The sequence below is a fragment of the Chaetodon trifascialis genome, chromosome 20, assembly GCF_039877785.1.
Source record: "Chaetodon trifascialis isolate fChaTrf1 chromosome 20, fChaTrf1.hap1, whole genome shotgun sequence".
NCBI lineage: Eukaryota > Metazoa > Chordata > Actinopteri > Chaetodontiformes > Chaetodontidae > Chaetodon > Chaetodon trifascialis.
The window spans coordinates 15744651-15763835 of record NC_092075.1 but is presented as its reverse complement, the minus strand read 5'-3'; the positions used below and the strand labels follow the sequence as shown (position 1 = coordinate 15763835).

Below are 19185 nucleotides of genomic sequence, written 5' to 3'. Positions count from 1 at the left end.
TAGGCAGTGGGTCAAAGCTATCAAGCTGTGCAGCTGCTATGGGTGTGAAAGAATGGCATGGCCTTAGAGGAAAGAATTGACCTGTCATCTAATTGCCAAGCTGTCTTTCCAAACCATCCTAATTACAGAGATCTAAGCAGCTGGATGGTATACATTCTGCAAGTTGCTACTCTGACTGAGTTGTCAGTTAAAGCAACACTGTCAATGCTACTTCTGTAGTACACTGCATAGTGTTATCTGTCACAGTGATCTCAAATGTCAGTGTAACATCCCATAGGTGTTTTAATCTGTTGATTCACCTGTTGACTGTTGAAACTCAACTACCTTGTAATCAGCACCAGAAGTTAGAATTACCACTTCTTTTTCTCTTAAATATATGGTCTGTTGGTCAAAAAAATAACAACTAAGACTAGTGTTGAAACAATTTATTTAAGTCTCTGTTTTCATTCCACTTCAATGAGTTGAATTAAAATGAGCAGTGTATGTTGTAAAAATATGTTTTGTTGTTATTTTATGGGAGAGACAAATAGCAGAACGAAGGCATCGCACTACACCTACTATCCAAATGAGCTACAAGTGAGATTCCTATGGTAAAGTTGTCACCCAACAAATGCAGACCGGTGTATGGAGTTTTCACTGCTTTTGTCAACACAATAACTTATTATTTTCTCTTGTCAGTCATGGTGCAGGTACCCAGTCATTTGAAGTTTAAAATATTGGCTTATGCTTACATCACCCTAAATAGGAGTCACTTAGGTGGTGCTTTGTCCATGTGTGGGAACAGCTGATCAAGAGTGCCACTTCTCAGGGATGCTCCCCAGAGGACACTTCAGTGGACAGGATGAACCCTACAAATCAGAACTACTTCCACTCTCACCCAAGAGGGGAGACCTGCAGAAGAATAGATCACAGAGCCCCAAAGTGGGGCAAAGCCAACACAGAACGTTACAGAAGGGCCTGCAGGGGCCAGAGGATATCTCCCTTCATGACCTTTCATCAGTGGACACCAGTGCTGACCTCACCCCATCCGGAGAAAACAGCAGTTCTGATTGCCAGGATGCCATTGGGGTTGTGAAGGATACTATACCCAGGCTCAATGAAAGGATCAGAAATGAACAAGAGAAGGAGGAGATGGAGGATGAGGAGGGAGAACAAGTCTCTAGTAACATAGTGGAACATATCCTAAAAGAGCTGAAAGGCATCAACAAGATCCAGGAGGAAATTTCTGACCTGAGGCAGTATCTGACATCTGTGCGAGGCTCGGTGGATGAAGTATCTTGTTGCGTTGATGCAGTGCTCAGTGAAATAGGTGAGATGTGCTCTGGGGCTTCAGCTGCACCTCATCCTAGCCCTGTTTCTCAAACACCCCACATTAGGCGAGGAAGCCTGGGTAGGCAGAACGCTGTAACATCCCTTCATTCAGGATGTATACCATCTCACAGTCCACCCAAACAGTGGCATGTTGATAAAGTCACTCTCCAGTCACATCAGCAAACAGACGAAGGAAACTCAGAGCAAAGCTCAAACATGCAAACACTAGGCCCTGCAAAACCTGACCCCTGCTACCTGGAGCTTCATCGTAGCCATGGCTATGAAAGCGCTAGCTCTTTGTCTTCATACAGTTCCAATTGTCCAGAAGCAGGTTTTCTCTCTGGTGACAGAGAATTTGTCAGATGGCCTTCTGTTGATATGCAGCACAGTGTAAGCGGAGAAGGAGGTTGGAGTGAGGAAGACATCTGCTCTTGTGCAAACAGTGCAGAGGAACTAGAGAACTGTCTCGGTGTTTGGGACAGGTGTGCCACAGAAGGGACACTAAGCAGCACACCAGGTCATTCTTCACACAACAGCTCTGAGCATCTCTCATTGTTGTTTGGACACAATTACAACTCCCCTTCAAGTTCTTCCAGTATGGTGGACTGGAGGCCCCCCAGACTACAAACCGAGGAAGAAAATTTGGAGTGCGACTGTTCCGCAAACTGCCCATACTCCCGTAGTTCTGGTTACCACACCATGGATGCTTTTGCAAATGAAGTAGGCAGTGGGCCCTCCAGGAGTCTGAGTTGTTCCACTGTGCTGTTGACTGACTGTGATGATGCTTACCTGGAGCCACATTCACCATGTGATGACTGTCCCTCCTCTGGTGACACTCTTGATCTGGGCTCTGCTGATAGTTTGGACCGGGAGTGGACAGATCACAGCATTTCCAGGGATGAAGCAGTAGAATCTTTGTCACAGGAGTCTTCTGAAATAGATCCTAATAGTTCCAAGACCACTAATGTAGGTTTTGATGTAACAACTTTCAGCAAGGCTGTACTCACTTTCAGGTCAGCTTTAAAAGGGGCTCTGAAAAAGTTGGAAGGATCCAACCCTGAAGATGTGAAAGATGATACTGGGTCTGAGGCATCTCCATCACCTGTCAGACTGGCCAGTGTGCAGGAGCAGAGCATTACAGAGTACACAGAGGGAGAAGTTAGTCTGACAGAAAATCTGCCTCAATTTGGCACTCCAAAGGAGGACAGTGAGGCTTCGGTCTATGTCGACTGTAGTGATGCACATGAGAACCTACCCTGCTCCCTTCAAGCATCTCCCCATGAAGCAACCCACTCTCCCTGTACCCCAACTGAGTATCACTCTGTCGAGATTTCACAGGGCAAAGGAGAATGTCCAACAGATGGGGAACTTTCCAACCTTGACTTAACACCAGACCACTGTCCAGCAAGGCAGGACGAGAGTCCACTGGGTCCAGCGCTCAATACAGACGAGGTGCAGTTAAGTCCAATTAGGGAAAACCACCATCTTGATGAGGTAAATCAAGGAAAGCCTGCTGATGCCAGTCACAAAGAGCGTATAGCTAATTTCCAGCGCATTCTGAGGGAAAAGAGGCAAACCCGTCATAGACTGTCCAAATCTGCTCAAGGGTCCCAGGGGTCCCACGGCTCTCAAGGATCTCATGGATCCCAATCTCAAGACGAGTTTTTTCCAGGTATATTTAAAGATTTTTTTTTTTTAATCTCTGGCAAGCCCAGTAATAACAGCAAAAAGTACACTGTTGAAGTGTCTAATGACCTGATTACAAGTACTTGTATAGAATTGAGATTAAATCTAAATTGTATTATACAGGCTATCTTTATAAACACTTGTTGATTTGAGAATCATTAGCTGATTTGTTGTTTCTCTTTAAATTGCTGTCTTGAAAATATGCTCAAATTAGTTTTTTTACTCCACGCAGTGGCAAATTTTTTTGTGATTTTTTTTTTTTTCTTTGCAGAGTATGGGAGAGAAGATAATCAGGTTACTCATACATCAGCTCCATATTTAAGATACATTTTGTTATTATTTTCTCCATTATTATATTTTTCTCCATTACTTGTCTTTGTCAAAGAGAATTCTTGTGTGTACTTGAGAGCAATATAAAAGGTTATAATTTGGGTAGATATGTAATATTTATTGAAAACTTCATTTTACAATTCTGGAAAAGGCATTTGTGCCTTCACTTCAGTTATTCTTTATAATAAATAGTTTATCTTAGGTTTCATTACTGTTTTAGCTTTAGAGTACAGTTCCCCAGTTCTGCTTAATGTTTTCCCCAGTTTTTCAAACGCCATCAGAAACTCATATGAGAGTGAACCCCAGAGGAATCTCCACTATAGACTTCTGTCATCTGAGGGACAGACAACGCAGACAGTGATTAAAGACTTTACCTTTGACGGAAAACTAAAAAATACTTGTGTATCTGTGTAGTCCTCCAGTCACAGTTTTGGTGATTTTGTATAGTCATTGCAAATGTTTAGTTTTATGTACTTCGTCTGGGTTATCTGGGGTGTCTCTTAAAACAGATATTACATACATTGTGCACTGTGAAATAGAACTTCTTGTGTTTTTTCTGTCTGCATATGTTGCCCACCATTTCATTTTACTTATGGTCTTTTACAATTATAGAGTTCAGAAACATTTATTTGATCCTGTGTTTGAAAGGCATCATTTTTTATTTGACTTTGCATGTTCTGTAACATCAGAGAGGTGAAACTCAACCAAATGCAATTTTCCATTACCTCCCTCTTCTAATAATATTCTGCTGTGTGTCAACTTTGTAAGCTGTCAGCCTAAATTCTCACATTTAAAATCATCATATAGGTTCGAGATGAAGAACCCAATCCAAGACAGGCCTGGGTCAAACCAGGGTAAGTCATATAATATGCCTACATTTGGCTTGCTTGACAATACACTGCTGTGTACTGTTGTGTTATTGTATGTGAGGACTTTTAATTGACTTTTAAACTATTTTTGTTGGTGCATAGTGGCGGATCTGGTCTGTATGGAATTGACAGCATGCCAGACCTGCGTAAAAAGAAGCCTATCCCTTTGGTCAGCGATGTGGTCAGTACTAACCATAACTAACTTAATTTCTTCACTATACTGTAAATACAGTGTGTCATATGTCATCCCGTTTGTTTTGTTCTTTCTTGGTGAGTGCATGTCTTTCTATATATGAGACCACCACAGAAGTCACAGTTATATTCACCTTTGAGCTGAACTTGGGATGAGATTGTTATCAACAAATGGAGACAAATATGAAATCAGACTGCTAATTTCTCTCTCCCTCCTCTCTTAAACCCGAAACTATTCCCCACAACTCTCTTGAATGCATTCAATCTCCTTGGTCAGGCTATGGTAAGTTAATAGAACCCAGCTCCCTTTTCTACTAAAGTGCAAAATATCAAGTAGGACAAATAAAGCAGTAGTTGCCTCAAACATTTATGTCTACAGCATGTTGAACCCTTTGATCGAAAACCTCTTGTTTTATACAAATGAAAGCATTTGCATGCATCCTGTTGGTCATGGGTAGCTTTTCTTCCTACTTGATATTATCATTAAAATATATATAATCAACAAATCATTCCCCCATTTTTCGGTTTGTATTTTTCCTCACTGCTGAGCCATGTAGAAACTAAGAAGCTCAACAATAGAACACACTACTAACACACCTACTGTGGCTGATGGTTTTGCTATTGTTTTATGGTGCTGATACTGGTATAACGTTCTCCTTTTTAGTAAGCTCCTCTTAACCAGTTGCTTAAAACTAATAATACTCATGGGTTTTTCTGTTCATCTGGTAGGAATTAACCCTACTCACCACCCTTGCAAGTACCCTGGCCACCTTTCCAGCCATACTGACCTTCATCATCATAATGTTTTGAGGTGTGCTTGGTTGTGGGTTGTATATATGCATCTAAGAAATGCTAACTTGGCCAAAATGTCCCCTGTTGTTCAGTCCCTCGTCCAAGCCAGGAAGGCGGGGATCGCATCAGCCATGGCTGCACGATCCTCAATCAAGGATGAGGAGCTGGTGAGTGTAACACCTTGAACTTTCTCAGTCCTCATTATTGTATGATTCCACCTGTCCATAAAAAGAATATAATTTTGGTCCTTTTATTGTGTTGGAGTGTCTCAACAAGGTAGACCACGTTTCACATGCTTGTGATGCTGTGTTACCCAGCACCCTTCCATCTTTCTTATCAGCCATTTCCCTCCCTATAACTTAATCAAGGAATTCCATACATTTAAAATTCTAATATTCTCTTCTCTGCAGAAAAACCACGTGTACAAGAAGACCCTGCAGGCTCTCATCTACCCCATATCCTGCACTACACCACATAACTTTGAGGTGTGGACCGCGACGACGCCCACATACTGCTATGAGTGTGAGGGGCTGCTGTGGGGAATAGCCCGCCAAGGCATGCGTTGCTCTGAGTGTGGGGTCAAGTGCCACGAGAAGTGCCAAGAGCTGCTGAATGCTGACTGTCTACAACGTGAGTACTGTCCAGAGAACATATAACAAAGTTCTCGTGACAGATCTTAAAAGACTTGCCGTAAGGGTTCATGAACAACTTGTTGAATTTTGTCACATGCCCTGCTACCAGTGAGACAGCACAGCATTTTAATCTGCATCCATTTTTGTTGAATGTTTAGGTGCAGCAGAGAAGAGCTCCAAGCATGGAGCTGAAGACCGGACTCAGAATATTATCATGGCCATGAAGGACAGGATGAAGATCAGGGAAAGGAACAAGCCAGAAATATTTGAACTTATCAGGGAAGTGTATGTCATCAGTAAAACCATCCATGCGCAGCAGATGAAGACCATCAAGCAGAGTGTCCTGGATGGCACCTCAAAGTGGTCAGCCAAGATCACCATCACAGGTATCCTGCTGATCAAAATCAAAATTGACAGAAAACTGATTAATTCAACCACAACTTTAAAGTGCAGCATCAGTCTCTCAGCAGTACACTATGTACTTCTTGCTCATGTTAATGGTTGTTCCTTATGTCTTTTTTCTTTTAATCCATCATTGCAATAGTCGTTTGTGCCCAAGGACTTCAGGCGAAGGACAAGACAGGATCCAGTGATCCGTATGTCACTGTTCAGGTGGGCAAAACCAAAAAGAGGACCAAGACCATTTATGGCAACCTCAACCCTGTCTGGGAGGAGAAGTTCCACTTGTAAGTCACTAACATTTCCTGGTTATAAAATGTGTGTGTGTAGATTTTAACCTTTTTTCGTGCAAGGTTCTTTCTAATGGTGTGAGTGCTTATGTATAAAAGCATGGCATAAGCTAGGCTTAAGCTTAGTAGGATTCATCAAAGTCTGAAGTTTCTTTTTAAAAAAGATCACACATTGTCATCATAAGTCATAAACACTGGACCAGCAATGTTATCTTCTATGAAATTGCTTCCTGTATTATATTTTACTTAAATCTATGTTCTTTTTCATTAGTGAGTGCCACAATTCCTCAGACCGAATAAAAGTACGTGTGTGGGATGAGGATGATGACATCAAATCAAGGGTGAAGCAGCGTCTCAAGAGGGAATCTGATGATTTCCTGGGCCAGAGTATAATTGAAGTTCGAACACTGAGTGGAGAAATGGACGTCTGGTACAACCTGGGTCAGTATGCTGTCTTGTTTATGGTCATACAGTTACAATCATAATGTATATTCCAGGAGAGGAATGAAACATGGTCAGTTTTATCAGTATATTTGGATTTAAAAGCAGGATGAACAGGAAAAATAATCCCTCTCCGCTCTGAATGTTGTGTTGACAAACCAACATATCCTCCTCATTCTGTCTTTAATGGAGCTACGTTAGTTCTGACTCAGTCAGTAATAGCTGGCAGTAGTGTCGCCACCTTCAGTCAAGGAAAAGTATATAATAAAAAAAGTATATAATGACTACTATAATTTAAATCTTGCAGACAGTGAGAGTAACAGCCACATTTTGTCTCTTGATGGTGTACTGGTGAGAAACACAACTCCCTGGATCCTGAAGAAAAAATTTACAAATTATATTAAATCCTGGGGACCTTGTATCATGAGGTTCCTCATTTACCTTGTCTCTTTTGCTGAGTGTTATACCTGAGGTGTTTTCTCTCTGCTCTGCAAGGAAATCATCTACTGTATAAGAACTTGGAGTGCATTGCACTTTATTTACTCTCAATGAAGGATTGATCTGCTTCTGATCGAGGCATATACTCTTTTTCACATCTGTCTGATGGTGTTTGGTATGAAGAGCCCTATTTTCAGTCATTCCAGTTAGTGGTTTGTTTGAACCTCATTACTCACACCTTATTTCCCTGCAGCTACATTTTTTTTATTTGTTTGTTTTTTTACACAGGCAATGAGTGGCCCCAAGGCCCATGTTAACCTGCATAGTAATACTGGCCTTCCCGGGCAAGCTTATTCTGTGACACCCCTTCTTGCTTGCTGATGGTTGTTCTCATTTCAGGAAAAATATCTTGTTTCATGACAGTCCCCAGTACCATCCCACTGGGTGTGAAGATATTTCCATGAGATAGTTCTGAATACAGTCACTTACAAGTACACAGGAGCTGATTTATCAGCCTGTTGCGCAGCCTAAAAGTGGCTTGGATGCCTCACAGGATAACATCTCTTCCCGATCATGTCATTTCTATCATGCAGAAAAAAGCACATTGTCTTTAGACAATGGGCATAGGAAAGCAGCTTTCATCCAAACATCGACTCAATGTTGGTTCATGAACACTCCCCAGAGACTAACTGATAGATTTACCCACCTCAGGCATCATGTCATATTGCTTTGATCTCAGTCTTGTTTCTACTTGTTCAAAGTGCTGAAATTGACTTCACTGTGAAAACAATAATTCTTCCACTGGAACATTATGACACTGAATATAAATGTACCAAAGAATCTGTTGTTTGTTTTAAACTGAAAGACGTGAAGTGCTCAATTTGTCACATGAGCAGAATACGCTGTTGGTTTGGAGTCATCAGGAATTCAAATCAAAATTAATGATCAGCCACGTAATATGCCTCATACATTTCAAACATTTTCCCTTCTCCATCTCTATCTTCTTGCGCTCGGAAGCGCCCCTCCCCCCTACTCTCCCCCTTTCTCCTCCTGATGTGTGATTATCAAGGAGCAGCACTCCAGTCGGAAATCGAGCGCTCCACCGACATGTACAAATTACCCCTAATGATGTGCCTGTCAGGGCAAATAGCAGGGTTGAGCCGCCAAGTACTTCACCTCCAGAGAGGCTCCAGCTCAAGTGTCTTCGGTGATCAGGCACAGATCCACACAGCCCACTGCCATTGTCTCCCTCACTATCAGCTGGAGGACCTCTATTAGCGTTGCCGGCTCTGCACGGCCATCAAACTGTAGAAACAGGACCCCCTACAATAGAACTGCCATGTTGATAGTGTGTAATTACTGTTGTGTTAACGGACCTGGTATCTTGTGCGTCCGTGTCACAGATTTGGATTGGAGTTATGAATCAGAAATGTGTGTATTTGTCTTTGATTACAGAGAAGAGGACAGATAAGTCAGCTGTGTCAGGTGCCATTCGCCTCCAAATCAATGTGGAGATCAAAGGAGAGGAGAAAGTGGCTCCATATCATGTGCAGTACACCTGTTTGCATGAGGTATTTGATTCTACAGAAGCCTGTGCTTGTGTAAAGAACCTAAACACACAGGATATTAATTGAGCCTAATGTTTTCAGGAAAGTGTGTCAGTAAAGTAACAGCCACCACAGGACGTATGTTATGTTGATGACCAAAATCCATAAATTAGTCTCTCTTATAAGAAGTTGGCTTATTTCATATTCTGAAATCTTTTTGTTTCTGTCCATCCCAGAACCTGTTCCACCACTCAACCGATGTGCTGGGCCAAGGCGTGGTGAAAATCCCAGAAGCTCGTGGAGACGATGCGTGGAAGGTTTACTTTGACGATGTGGCACAAGAAATAGTGGACGAGTTTGCTATGCGCTATGGCATTGAGTCAATCTACCAGGCCATGACGTGAGTCTGAGATATCACAGTGGACAGATTGACTCTCTCTCTCTCTCTCTCTCTCTCTCTCTCTCTCTCTCTCTCTCTCTCTCTCTCTCTCTCTCTCTCTCTCTCTCTCTCTCTCTCTCCTGTCCATGTCCATGTGCATGTCACCTTCTCATCCACCTTGTTCCTCACCCTCCTGTTTCTGCCTTTTATGCTCATATCAAAGTGCCTCTCAATGCCATTGTTGGTCCCGGTTGGCCTCCAAATGAAGGAAAATCAATTAGAAATGGGCTAAGGATGGATTTGTCTCCATACAAATGCCTGTTAGCTGAGCCCATCATTCACAGAAAGTACACTCCAGTGGGTCATCCTTCAGCCTAAACATGCCAGTTAGCTGATGGGCAGGTGAAATGACCGTTCCAAGGGGATCATTAAGTGAAAACAAGACCCAGAGAGGACACAGACTGCCCAAATAAAGGCACAGATATGAACAAAACATCTTTCTAAGTGTCATTTCTTTATCTAGCTTTGCTTCTCCTTCCAGGCACTTCGCCTGTCTATCGTCGAAGTACATGTGTCCCGGGGTTCCTGCAGTGATGAGCACCCTGCTGGCCAATATCAATGCCTTCTACGCCCACACAACCGCCTCCACCAATGTGTCCGCCTCTGATCGTTTTGCTGCCTCCAATTTTGGGGTCTGTATTACTTTACACACACACACACACACACACACACACACACACACACACACACACACACACACACACACACACACACACACGTACACAATAAATGTGTCTTGTCTCTCTATTTTTGTCTCCCTCGTCCTTTCTCTATTAGTCACACTTACACACATGCAGCCTTTGTGGTCTTCGTTTTTTGTGTACATTGCTGTCTTTTCCTTCCACTTAACTCAAACTCTATATCTATATATATGTGTGTGTTTTTGTCATAGTTTCTCACATTTTTTTTTCTTTTATTCATCATACAGAAAGAACGCTTTGTCAAGCTTTTAGACCAGCTACACAACTCCTTGCGCATTGACCTCTCAACCTACAGGGTAAGATTTTGATTGTACTAAATTCATGGCATTAGTGACTCATATTCCTTTAAAACTAAATATGTAACTAAGTAAAGTTACATTGTTGCTTTGATATTGAATATTTAGTTTTATCGGTGGTGATAATGATGTTTTTTTTAGCTGATAGGTACTATAGACCTGTAATGGTCATTAATTGTATTGAATTTAGCAAATGAAACTTAATTAAACTTGCTTTGTCCCTGTAGAACCACTTTCCTGCCAGCAATAAGGATCGCCTGCAGGATTTGAAATCCACTGTGGACCTTCTGACCAGCATTACCTTCTTCAGGATGAAGGTAGCTAACAGCGTTTCACATAGTTTATCTTTGCTGTTACTGCAGTTGCTCTCTGCAGGATGTCAGCAAATGGTTATCACTTGATGGGAGATTAGGTACTGCCGATGACTGTTTGCTGTCACTCACAGCCAGTGTTGCTGTCTCCGTCTGTTGTTCAGGTCCAGGAGCTACAGTCTCCGCCAAGAGCCAGCCAGGTGGTGAGGGACTGTGTCAAGGCCTGCCTCAACTCTACATATGACTACATCTTCAATAACTGCCACGAGCTGTACAGCAGACAGTACCAACCCATTGACACAGTGAGTCACACATTTATTAGCCAGCTGTGCAAGGTACAGTGTCTTGAGCCTGGCTGCCAGGGATTACAGTGACAACATGTCTACGAAAGCAGACATAAAATCCATTATACTGATTGTGTTTACCCTCTCTCAAGTCTCTGACAGTGTTGTGTTCTTATCCAGAACAAGGAGGAGCTCCCGCTGGAGGAGCAGGGTCCGAGCATCAAGAACTTGGACTTCTGGCCCAAACTCATCATGCTCATTGTCTCCATCATTGAAGAGGACAGGAACTCCTACACACCTGTGCTCAACCAGTCAGTAACATTTTTCCTGTTGGCACTTGTTTCTACTAGTAGGAGCAGATCTCTTTGATACTTAGTTCTCACTATTCAGAACAATTAGTATGGACATTTAAATCCGGATATTCTGCCATATGATGTTTTTGTTTGTTTGGTCTTTGTCAAATTGTCGCCTCTCCCTCAGATTCCCTCAAGAACTGAGCGTAGGGAAAGTGTCAGCAGAGGTCATGTGGACCTTGTTTGCTCAAGACATGAAGTATGCAATGGAGGGTAAGTCACACTCATTGGCAGATATCCATTATCACGGTACCATGCTGTGTACTATCAAGGATGGATTTATGATTTCTGGGTAAGGAATTGTTCGGGTTTTTTTAATGCATTGTCATCGATAACGTCAGAAGATATTAATAGTTTGAGATTTTTTTGAGCAGCAGGAGTGTACATATATATATCTCTCTCTCCAAAGCCACCAGACTCCTTTGACAAAAACATTGACCTCACAGAACATGTGAGTTACTGGTCTACTGTTACCTACAGTGTTCCAGTTCCAGTATCTCATGTAACCTTACTTCAGAAAACACCATTAAAAGTATACCTTTAAAGCAGTGTGAATATTGTAGGTATTATATAGTGTGTCTTTGGATTCCACTCATGACTCGCTAAATAATATATGATAGTACTTCCATATACTGTATGTTTCTGTTGTATCCTGTGGAGCCATACCATAGAATTGTTATAGTATTCTGAAAGTGGAAATGGCAAGAGTTCTGGGGTAGAAATGATACAGTGGTACAGAAGAAGTGAAAGAGTTTGAAAGCTGCTTATTTCTCCCAGGAGCCTTTCTGTGATTTTTCTCCACTGTACTGTACTGTACAGCAGCACCAATCCCCTGAGGCAGTCAGCTTTTATCCCAGCCCCTGTCCTCAAGATGAATCCCCTGCAGAGAATGTGAAGTATCTGATTCACATACTACAGTACAGAAGTGGTGGCCCTTTGATTTTCAGTAATGTGGTAATATAAGAAATGATGGAAAATGTTCAGAGATGGAATGAGTCCAGAGAGATTTTGCTCCAGCAGCACTACCAAAGACTATTTAAAAGTTAAGAGTTGTATTCACTTCAGTTTTTTTTATAAAGTCCAGAATCACAAATCATGTAATATTATTATATAATATATAATTGTTCGTTTCAATGTATATGATGAGTAACAAAATCTACAGTCCTTTTTTCTTTGTAAAAATAACTTCTTAAGCTTAGCAGAAGCTAAATACATTTTAAAGGACTGGTCAAAATTATCAAAAAGACTTTTGAATACCCTTGATCCTTCCCTTCCCATAATGCAGTTTTATGACATGAATCTCTCCCGCCCCCTGGCAAAACCTCATCACAATGCTCACAAGCTATTTTTCATATCTTTGCATCTGCAGAGCATGAGAAGCACAGACTGTGTAAGAGCACTGATTACATGAACCTGCACTTCAAGGTCAAGTGGCTCTACAATGAATATGTCAAGGAGCTGCCAAATGTTAAGGGTGCTGTTCCCGAATACCCATCGTAAGTGCTTTTGACTTATTCACGTTTCCAGAAAAATCAATCAATAAATAAATGATTAATAACTCTGGTTGTCTTGATTTTCCCTTGTAGGTGGTTCCTACAGTTTGTGCTGCAGTGGTTGGAAGAAAATGAGGATGTCTCTATGGAGTTTATGCACGGAGCCCTAGAGAGAGACAAAAAAGATGGAGTAAGGACATTTAAATTTACCTTTGATATATCAAATGGTCCAATTCAACACAAGGGCCTCAGAAGGTTGTTTTATGGCATCTATACAGTGGAATGAATATTGATAATTACTGAGTATTGTTCATGTATTTTTTGTGTTTTCCCCCTTGCCCACCCTACACCACCTCAGTTCCAGCAGACGTCTGAACATGCTCTGTTCTCCTGCTCTGTGGTGGACATCTTCACTCAGCTCAACCAGAGCTTTGAGATCATCAAGAAGCTGGAATGTCCCGACCCGAACGTCATGGCTCACTACAGCCGCCGCTTCTCCAAAGTAAGCCCCCTCCACTGGATGCTGAAACCTAAAACCTGCTCTTAAGTACATCAGCGTGATTTGACTTTTCTTTGTAACTCATCGCTGCTGGAGCTATAAGAAACATGATGTAGGTTCGCATCTAAATGACTGTTAATGATCATGGTGATCTTCTACTTCCAAAAACAATATCTGACTGCGACTATTTTTTCCCCTTGAAAACAATATAACATATAAAGGAAATTACAAAACAGCTTCAACATTGTCTGGAGGGACATTCACTTTGTTGCAAAGGGAATTAGATATTACCTCATTAAAAAGAAATGCTGCATTGGACATCATACTCACCTCCTGGGGGACGAAGGGACAGCACAGTTTTGTGTTTTCCTGCAAGCCAGAGAAGAGATTAAGGGACATCTGGGAATGTTTCTAATACTGTAGTTGGGAGGAATGATCTTTAGGACAATTTCCCCGAACGTGTAATATAATCCACTCTGTCAACAGTGTAAGAGGTTCTATGAGGTTTAAGTAATTGGATTTTCAACCCTTGAGTTGTTAAAAGTTTTGTTCCATACACAGTTTTAATGTTATCTCTTCCTCTTCATCTTCACAGACCATTGCCAAAGTTCTTCTGCAGTACAGTGCCATTCTGACCAAGAGTTTCCCTTCTTACATTGACAAGGAGAAGATTGTAAGTTGTCAACACCTTACAGCGGATCGTTTTGTGATCTTATATTCCATTTGTGTAACCCCTCTGTCCTCTTGCAGCCATGTGTCCTGATGAATAATGTGCAGCAGTTGAGAATTCAGCTGGAGAAGATGTTCGAGTCAATGGGTGCCAAACAGGTAAGGCAAATTGAATATGCTCCGGCATCACACTGGATGCCGTAGTATCTTAAAAACATATATTAAATAGCTGCTTACTAAATAGTTCCTGCTCGAGCATAAACATTTTATTTTAGGGGTGCTTACTTGTCCAGTGGTTGTATTTATGTCTCTTGTGTGTCAGATTGCAACAGAGGAAGCACGGGTATGTACAGTAGTGTTACTCTGGACTATGTGAAGTAGATTGCGAGCACTGGATTAGGGCATGGCAAGGCCGTACTGGAAGCTGTTGTTGTGCTGTGAATGTAATTTTATATTACATTCAGGTTGTCAGAAAGGACTACATGCTTTCCCGGTGTCTCATGTACCATATATCAACACTGACAGAGATTAGACCCTGTGCTGCCTAATAGACTAGAGAATATTGAGGCAGGGACATAATTAAATCTTGTCCTCTTGATTAGTGTCCTTAGCGTAGCTACAGTAAGGACGATCAATAGCCCCTCTGTCAGCTGTGACCTCCCTCTGCTTTGAAACTCTGCCATGCTTTTACTGTAGCCGTAGTGTAGTGTATTTTTTTAATTTGCTTACTAGGTTGGTAGCTGTTGGACACAGTAGTTTTAAGTTTCAACCATTGTGTTCACCTAACAATTAAAGCAAAATGAAGAAGTGGTGGAAGAGGAAGAGGAGGAGGTGGCAGGAGAAGAGGAGGTAGGTTTCCTCTGTGATGTGAGCAGGACTGAAACAGGCAGATGTTTGTCCATATGAGACATCTTTCAGTTGTTTAATCAGCGTAATGGTATGCAATATACCACTGTGTTGAGTATTTACCCTCATCCTCTGTATGTGACAGCAGGCTGTAACTGTGGATGAGGAAGCAAAGGCTGTGGTGGGTACTATGGAGGGTATCAGATTAGATAGTAGTTTGAACTAAATGCTAGCCACCAGTAGATCCACAATGTTATGTAGCCAACATGCCTTTAACATTTACAGTAGCTTAACTGTTCTTGTTTAGTGACCTTCACTAGTTCGCACTAAACACATAGTAGTAGTTTGATAAGAATGTCTTTAGTCCAGCAGGTATATGATCATACTAGCAGCTTTAGCCAATGAATAGGTAGTAACCCCTGAAAGTAGCCCCATTCGAACACAATATGGCACTCACAAGACATTTTGTTCAGAAGGACAAGGACTTTTGTTGAATGGGGAAAATGCCTCACTCCTTTCAGTATTAGTGTTCTTGAACCTGGTTGGTTTGAAGCTTTGTCCTTGAGGTTCACAGTTTGGAGAGGCCGCACTATGTTGCAAAGTCTTTTACTCGTGCTGTTTGTCAGACGTTTGGTTAAGCGTCATACCAGGATGTGGTACTGAAGAGATGTTATTTGTGAGATCCGTTTAGAGAAAAATATTTTGTGTCTGGCTTGTTATCATAGAGGGAAATCATGAGAAAGAGAAAAAATGGTCACTGCATTGGCTGCCTGTGTATGGTGGTGTCTGACTGAAAGTAATTTAGGAAGCACTTCCTTAAATAGCCTAGCTATTGCCAGACATAGCAGATTTTTCATCAGTTTCAAGTATTCCGTCTTCGTTTTTCAAGCAATAAGCAGTAGATGCCAAGCAACAACAGCCTGAAAATCCACGATGATAAATTGGTGGCTACGTACAACTGTTGGACGGTACAACAGTAAAGAGCACTTAATTATTTACTACAAATACAAAATCTATTTTTTCGTGGAGTAAAGTCACAATCATGTTTGTCTTCTCTTTTCTAGCGCAACAATAGAGTGCTAGCATGGCAGGCAAGTTCACTGTATATGCATACATGTTCTGTCAGACATGACTGCATATACTCACATGCTTTGGAAATAGAGGCAACAAAATGAGCTTGAAACATCAAGCTTTGTTGAATACGGTCGTGGCATTTGCAGCAATGACTCGTAAACTTCGTTGTTTTGTGTTGTCTTTTCACTGCCCCTCCTAGTTTGAGGAGAGTGAGGAGGAGGAGGAGGAGGAGGAGGAGGAAGTAGGGGAAAAAGGGGAGAAAATTGAGGTTGAGGTTTGTTGCACTCTGAAGTGGTTTTAACCTCTCATTCTTGTGCGTCCTGTTCTTTCTACTCCCAGCAACATCACAGTGGTACTCAGTCCCACTAAAACAAGATGTCCCTGTGGTTATCATGGTGGAGTTTACCGTGTGCAGTTTTTTTCATCTGTGGTGATTTCCACTCAGTATTTACCCCCCTCCGTTCCCCAATCGTCTTTCCTTTAAAGTGGTCACTCATTTCCAACAAAACAAAAGTTATTTCTGCCATTTTTGTTGTACCTTTTCTTTAATTTGTGTTTTCTTTGTAACACCTTTTGTTCGCAATAGGCCGACCAGGACACGGTGGGTGCCATTGTAACAAATACAGCATGTGCTTTCCAATGTGGAAAAACTTGCCGTATTTGTGGTGTTCTGCAAATTTCAGTTTCAAGTGGCTCAGCTGACTGACTGAGATTGACAGTTTTTCATCTTTATGTCTCTTTTTTTATTTAAATCTCAAAACATTCCCACCATGTAAAGATGGATGCACCAGTAGAAAAGGTGGGTAACGTGCATATGGAACTGCAGCCACAGACCATCAATCCTCTGTAGTTTTCCACATAATATAAACGAACATCAAATTCCTAATGGCAAACAATTAATCGAGGCTGTCCTGTGCTATCCTCCACCTGTCTATGCTGTCGTAGACTGAAAGTACCTTTGAAGACAAGAAGGTGAGTGTTGGTGTGCAGACTCATTCATATTAATATCCCCATGCACACAAAAACACTCCGGGCAAAACAAAACCCATGCAGCACATCACAAAGAGGACGCCATGCATTTCTAGCTGCCTTTTCTCCCCTGAAGCCTTCCCTTTGAGCTGCCTAGCAGAAACATCTCAGTCCCTCCTCACTAATGGTGCCATGTGACCCTGACAGGCGATGAATCAAAGGGCCGTTGGATCATTGCCTTAATGAGCCACACCATTGCCTCATCCATATGGCTTAGCTCCCCTGCAGGCTGTGCTTATTTAGATGATGCCACAGTATACCTGGGTGAGGTATACTGGAGGTAATTCATGGATCTCTCACCTCCCTCCTTGTTCCCTCACCCTGCGCTTGTGAGACTCACTACTTGTAAGACACACATCTCCTGCGGTATTAAACTTTTTTTTCTTCAACGTGCTCCCTTTGAAAGTCTGAGGCCTCTAGTAAAAAGGTAGGTTTGTTTGGCTGTGTGTGTTAAATTTTAATCATTTTTCCAGTCTTTATAAATTACAGTCATGGTTTTGTATCCCTTAGTATGAAGCATGACAGATTGGCTGTGCTGGTGTGCACTTTCATAGTAACATTATATAACACTAAGTAACATAAACTGCTGATTGCTAAAGTTGTTTTTTTTTTTTTTTTTAATCTTAAATTTCTCGCTGCCATGTAGATTTTGATTTGCCCTTCTGCAAAGAAAAATGTTTCCGTCCGTACAGCCTCAGAATACACAAACACATTTGTAGCTTCCATCTCTTGCATTGAAGTGCAGCTTCAAGAAGTTCAAAGGTAATTTGAAGTATTTTGGACGAAAGCTGCGATATGAAATAAAAGCCTACTGTGGCACCTCCAGTACTTCCTTTCTTGAGAATAATCTTTGCATTTTGCAGTTTTGTGAAAACTTTTATTGATTTTGAACTGAAGAGCTCCTTGGCTTCTGTCTGCCTGCCTTTCTGCAGATGGACTCTGAGGCCAGTGATTTGCTGAACGACCTGCAGGTGAAGCTGAACAATGTGCTGGATGAGCTCAGCAGGACATTTGGGAACAGGTAGAAGCCCAACCACGCACACACAGACATTTACACTTAGAACAGTAACCACACATGCGTTCATGCTGATGAATCGTTTGCTTTCTTTCCAGTTTCCAGAGCCGTATCAATGATTGCATGCGACAGATGGCGTCTCTGCTGTACCAGATCAAAGGACCGCTCAACGCTAACAACAAAAACCAGGTGGAGGCCGACTCTGACAACATGCTACGGCCACTCATGGATTTCCTGGATGGAAAGTAAGTGAATTAACAACTGTTTCAGACTGTTTGACAGCTCTGTGTATTGATTCATTCTTGTGCAAATTTTCCTTCTTCCTCTTTCCTTCTTCTATGTCCTAAGTCTCTGTCCTGATTTCCAACAATAATAGCACCGATGAGGGTTCACTCACCCCAGCACTTTCTATGGTCCATGTGTCTCATCAACTTGTGTGTATTTGTTTGTGTTTTGCAGGCTGACACTGTTTGCCACCGTATGTGAGAAGACTGTCCTGAAGCGGGTGCTCAAAGAGCTGTGGAGGATCGTTATGAGCAGCCTGGAGAAGACCATTGTCCTGCCGCAGGGCAACGATACCTTTGTAAGCTTAACAGTCTACAACGGCATCACTGTGTTTGTGTGCTTGCCTCTGAATTAGCAGATACTGTTAATTGATTTGACTTTTAAGTACAGTAGTGAATTGGTAACTAATTTTTTTTAATTTTTTCAGGGAGCACAGATTCTCTCAGCTGCAAAAGAACTGGGCCAGCTCTCCAAACTCAAGGTATCACAACGCCTTCATATGTTTACACTATGTTAAATTCCCTGCCGGGGCTCAATTTTACCAAACTCTGACCACCAAATGCCTCACTGAGAAAGAGTGGATCTATGTTTTTGTGGAATTAACTCACCTCTTAACTTCTCATTTGGATATGCAGGATCACATGGCAGGGGAGGCTAAAAGCCTGTCTCCCAGGCAGTGTGCTGTCATGGATGTGGCGCTGGACACTATCAAGGTCAGTTTATACTGCGGGTTTTGGTTTCATTTGGATGGAGGGTAGACGGGTCAAATGAGCCGCGTCAACTATTCATTCATTAATCAAGTACCCTGAAAGCTTATGTAAGCAGCTAGTGGCCATAAGTTCACTGATTGAGTCGGCCAGGGGAAAGTGTGTGAAGGATAAAGTGGATGATTTAAAATAAGAAAATACTAGAAGTCTCTGCAGATAAATACACTGCCACACACTTCTACTGGGCCAGAAGTGAT

General features: G+C 41.9%; 1 protein-coding gene across 3 annotated transcripts in view; it reads left to right on the top strand.

Annotated features, from left to right (window-relative positions):
• LOC139349182 (protein unc-13 homolog B-like) overlaps positions 1-19185 on the top strand; it is a 60059-nt gene that overhangs the window by 36963 nt on the left and 3911 nt on the right. For 2 of the 3 annotated variants that reach the window (XM_070989756.1, XM_070989755.1), the window contains exons 11-35: positions 4135-4181; positions 4299-4377; positions 5273-5347; positions 5591-5810; positions 5971-6198; positions 6357-6498; positions 6773-6942; positions 8836-8951; positions 9164-9327; positions 9848-9998; positions 10295-10363; positions 10591-10680; positions 10839-10976; positions 11139-11269; positions 11439-11524; positions 12681-12807; positions 12898-12994; positions 13163-13306; positions 13899-13976; positions 14054-14131; positions 17854-17942; positions 18035-18181; positions 18396-18519; positions 18649-18702; positions 18857-18934. In XM_070989756.1, coding sequence (XP_070845857.1) covers positions 4135-4181; positions 4299-4377; positions 5273-5347; positions 5591-5810; positions 5971-6198; positions 6357-6498; positions 6773-6942; positions 8836-8951; positions 9164-9327; positions 9848-9998; positions 10295-10363; positions 10591-10680; positions 10839-10976; positions 11139-11269; positions 11439-11524; positions 12681-12807; positions 12898-12994; positions 13163-13306; positions 13899-13976; positions 14054-14131; positions 17854-17942; positions 18035-18181; positions 18396-18519; positions 18649-18702; positions 18857-18934 — 2922 coding nt within the window. Of the gene's footprint in view, positions 1-4134; positions 4182-4298; positions 4378-5272; positions 5348-5590; positions 5811-5970; positions 6199-6356; positions 6499-6772; positions 6943-8835; positions 8952-9163; positions 9328-9847; positions 9999-10294; positions 10364-10590; positions 10681-10838; positions 10977-11138; positions 11270-11438; positions 11525-12680; positions 12808-12897; positions 12995-13162; positions 13307-13898; positions 13977-14053; positions 14132-14294; positions 14316-14767; positions 14822-14963; positions 15000-17853; positions 17943-18034; positions 18182-18395; positions 18520-18648; positions 18703-18856; positions 18935-19185 lie in introns of all 3 variants that reach the window. The other variant, XM_070989754.1, reaches the window with a different exon arrangement.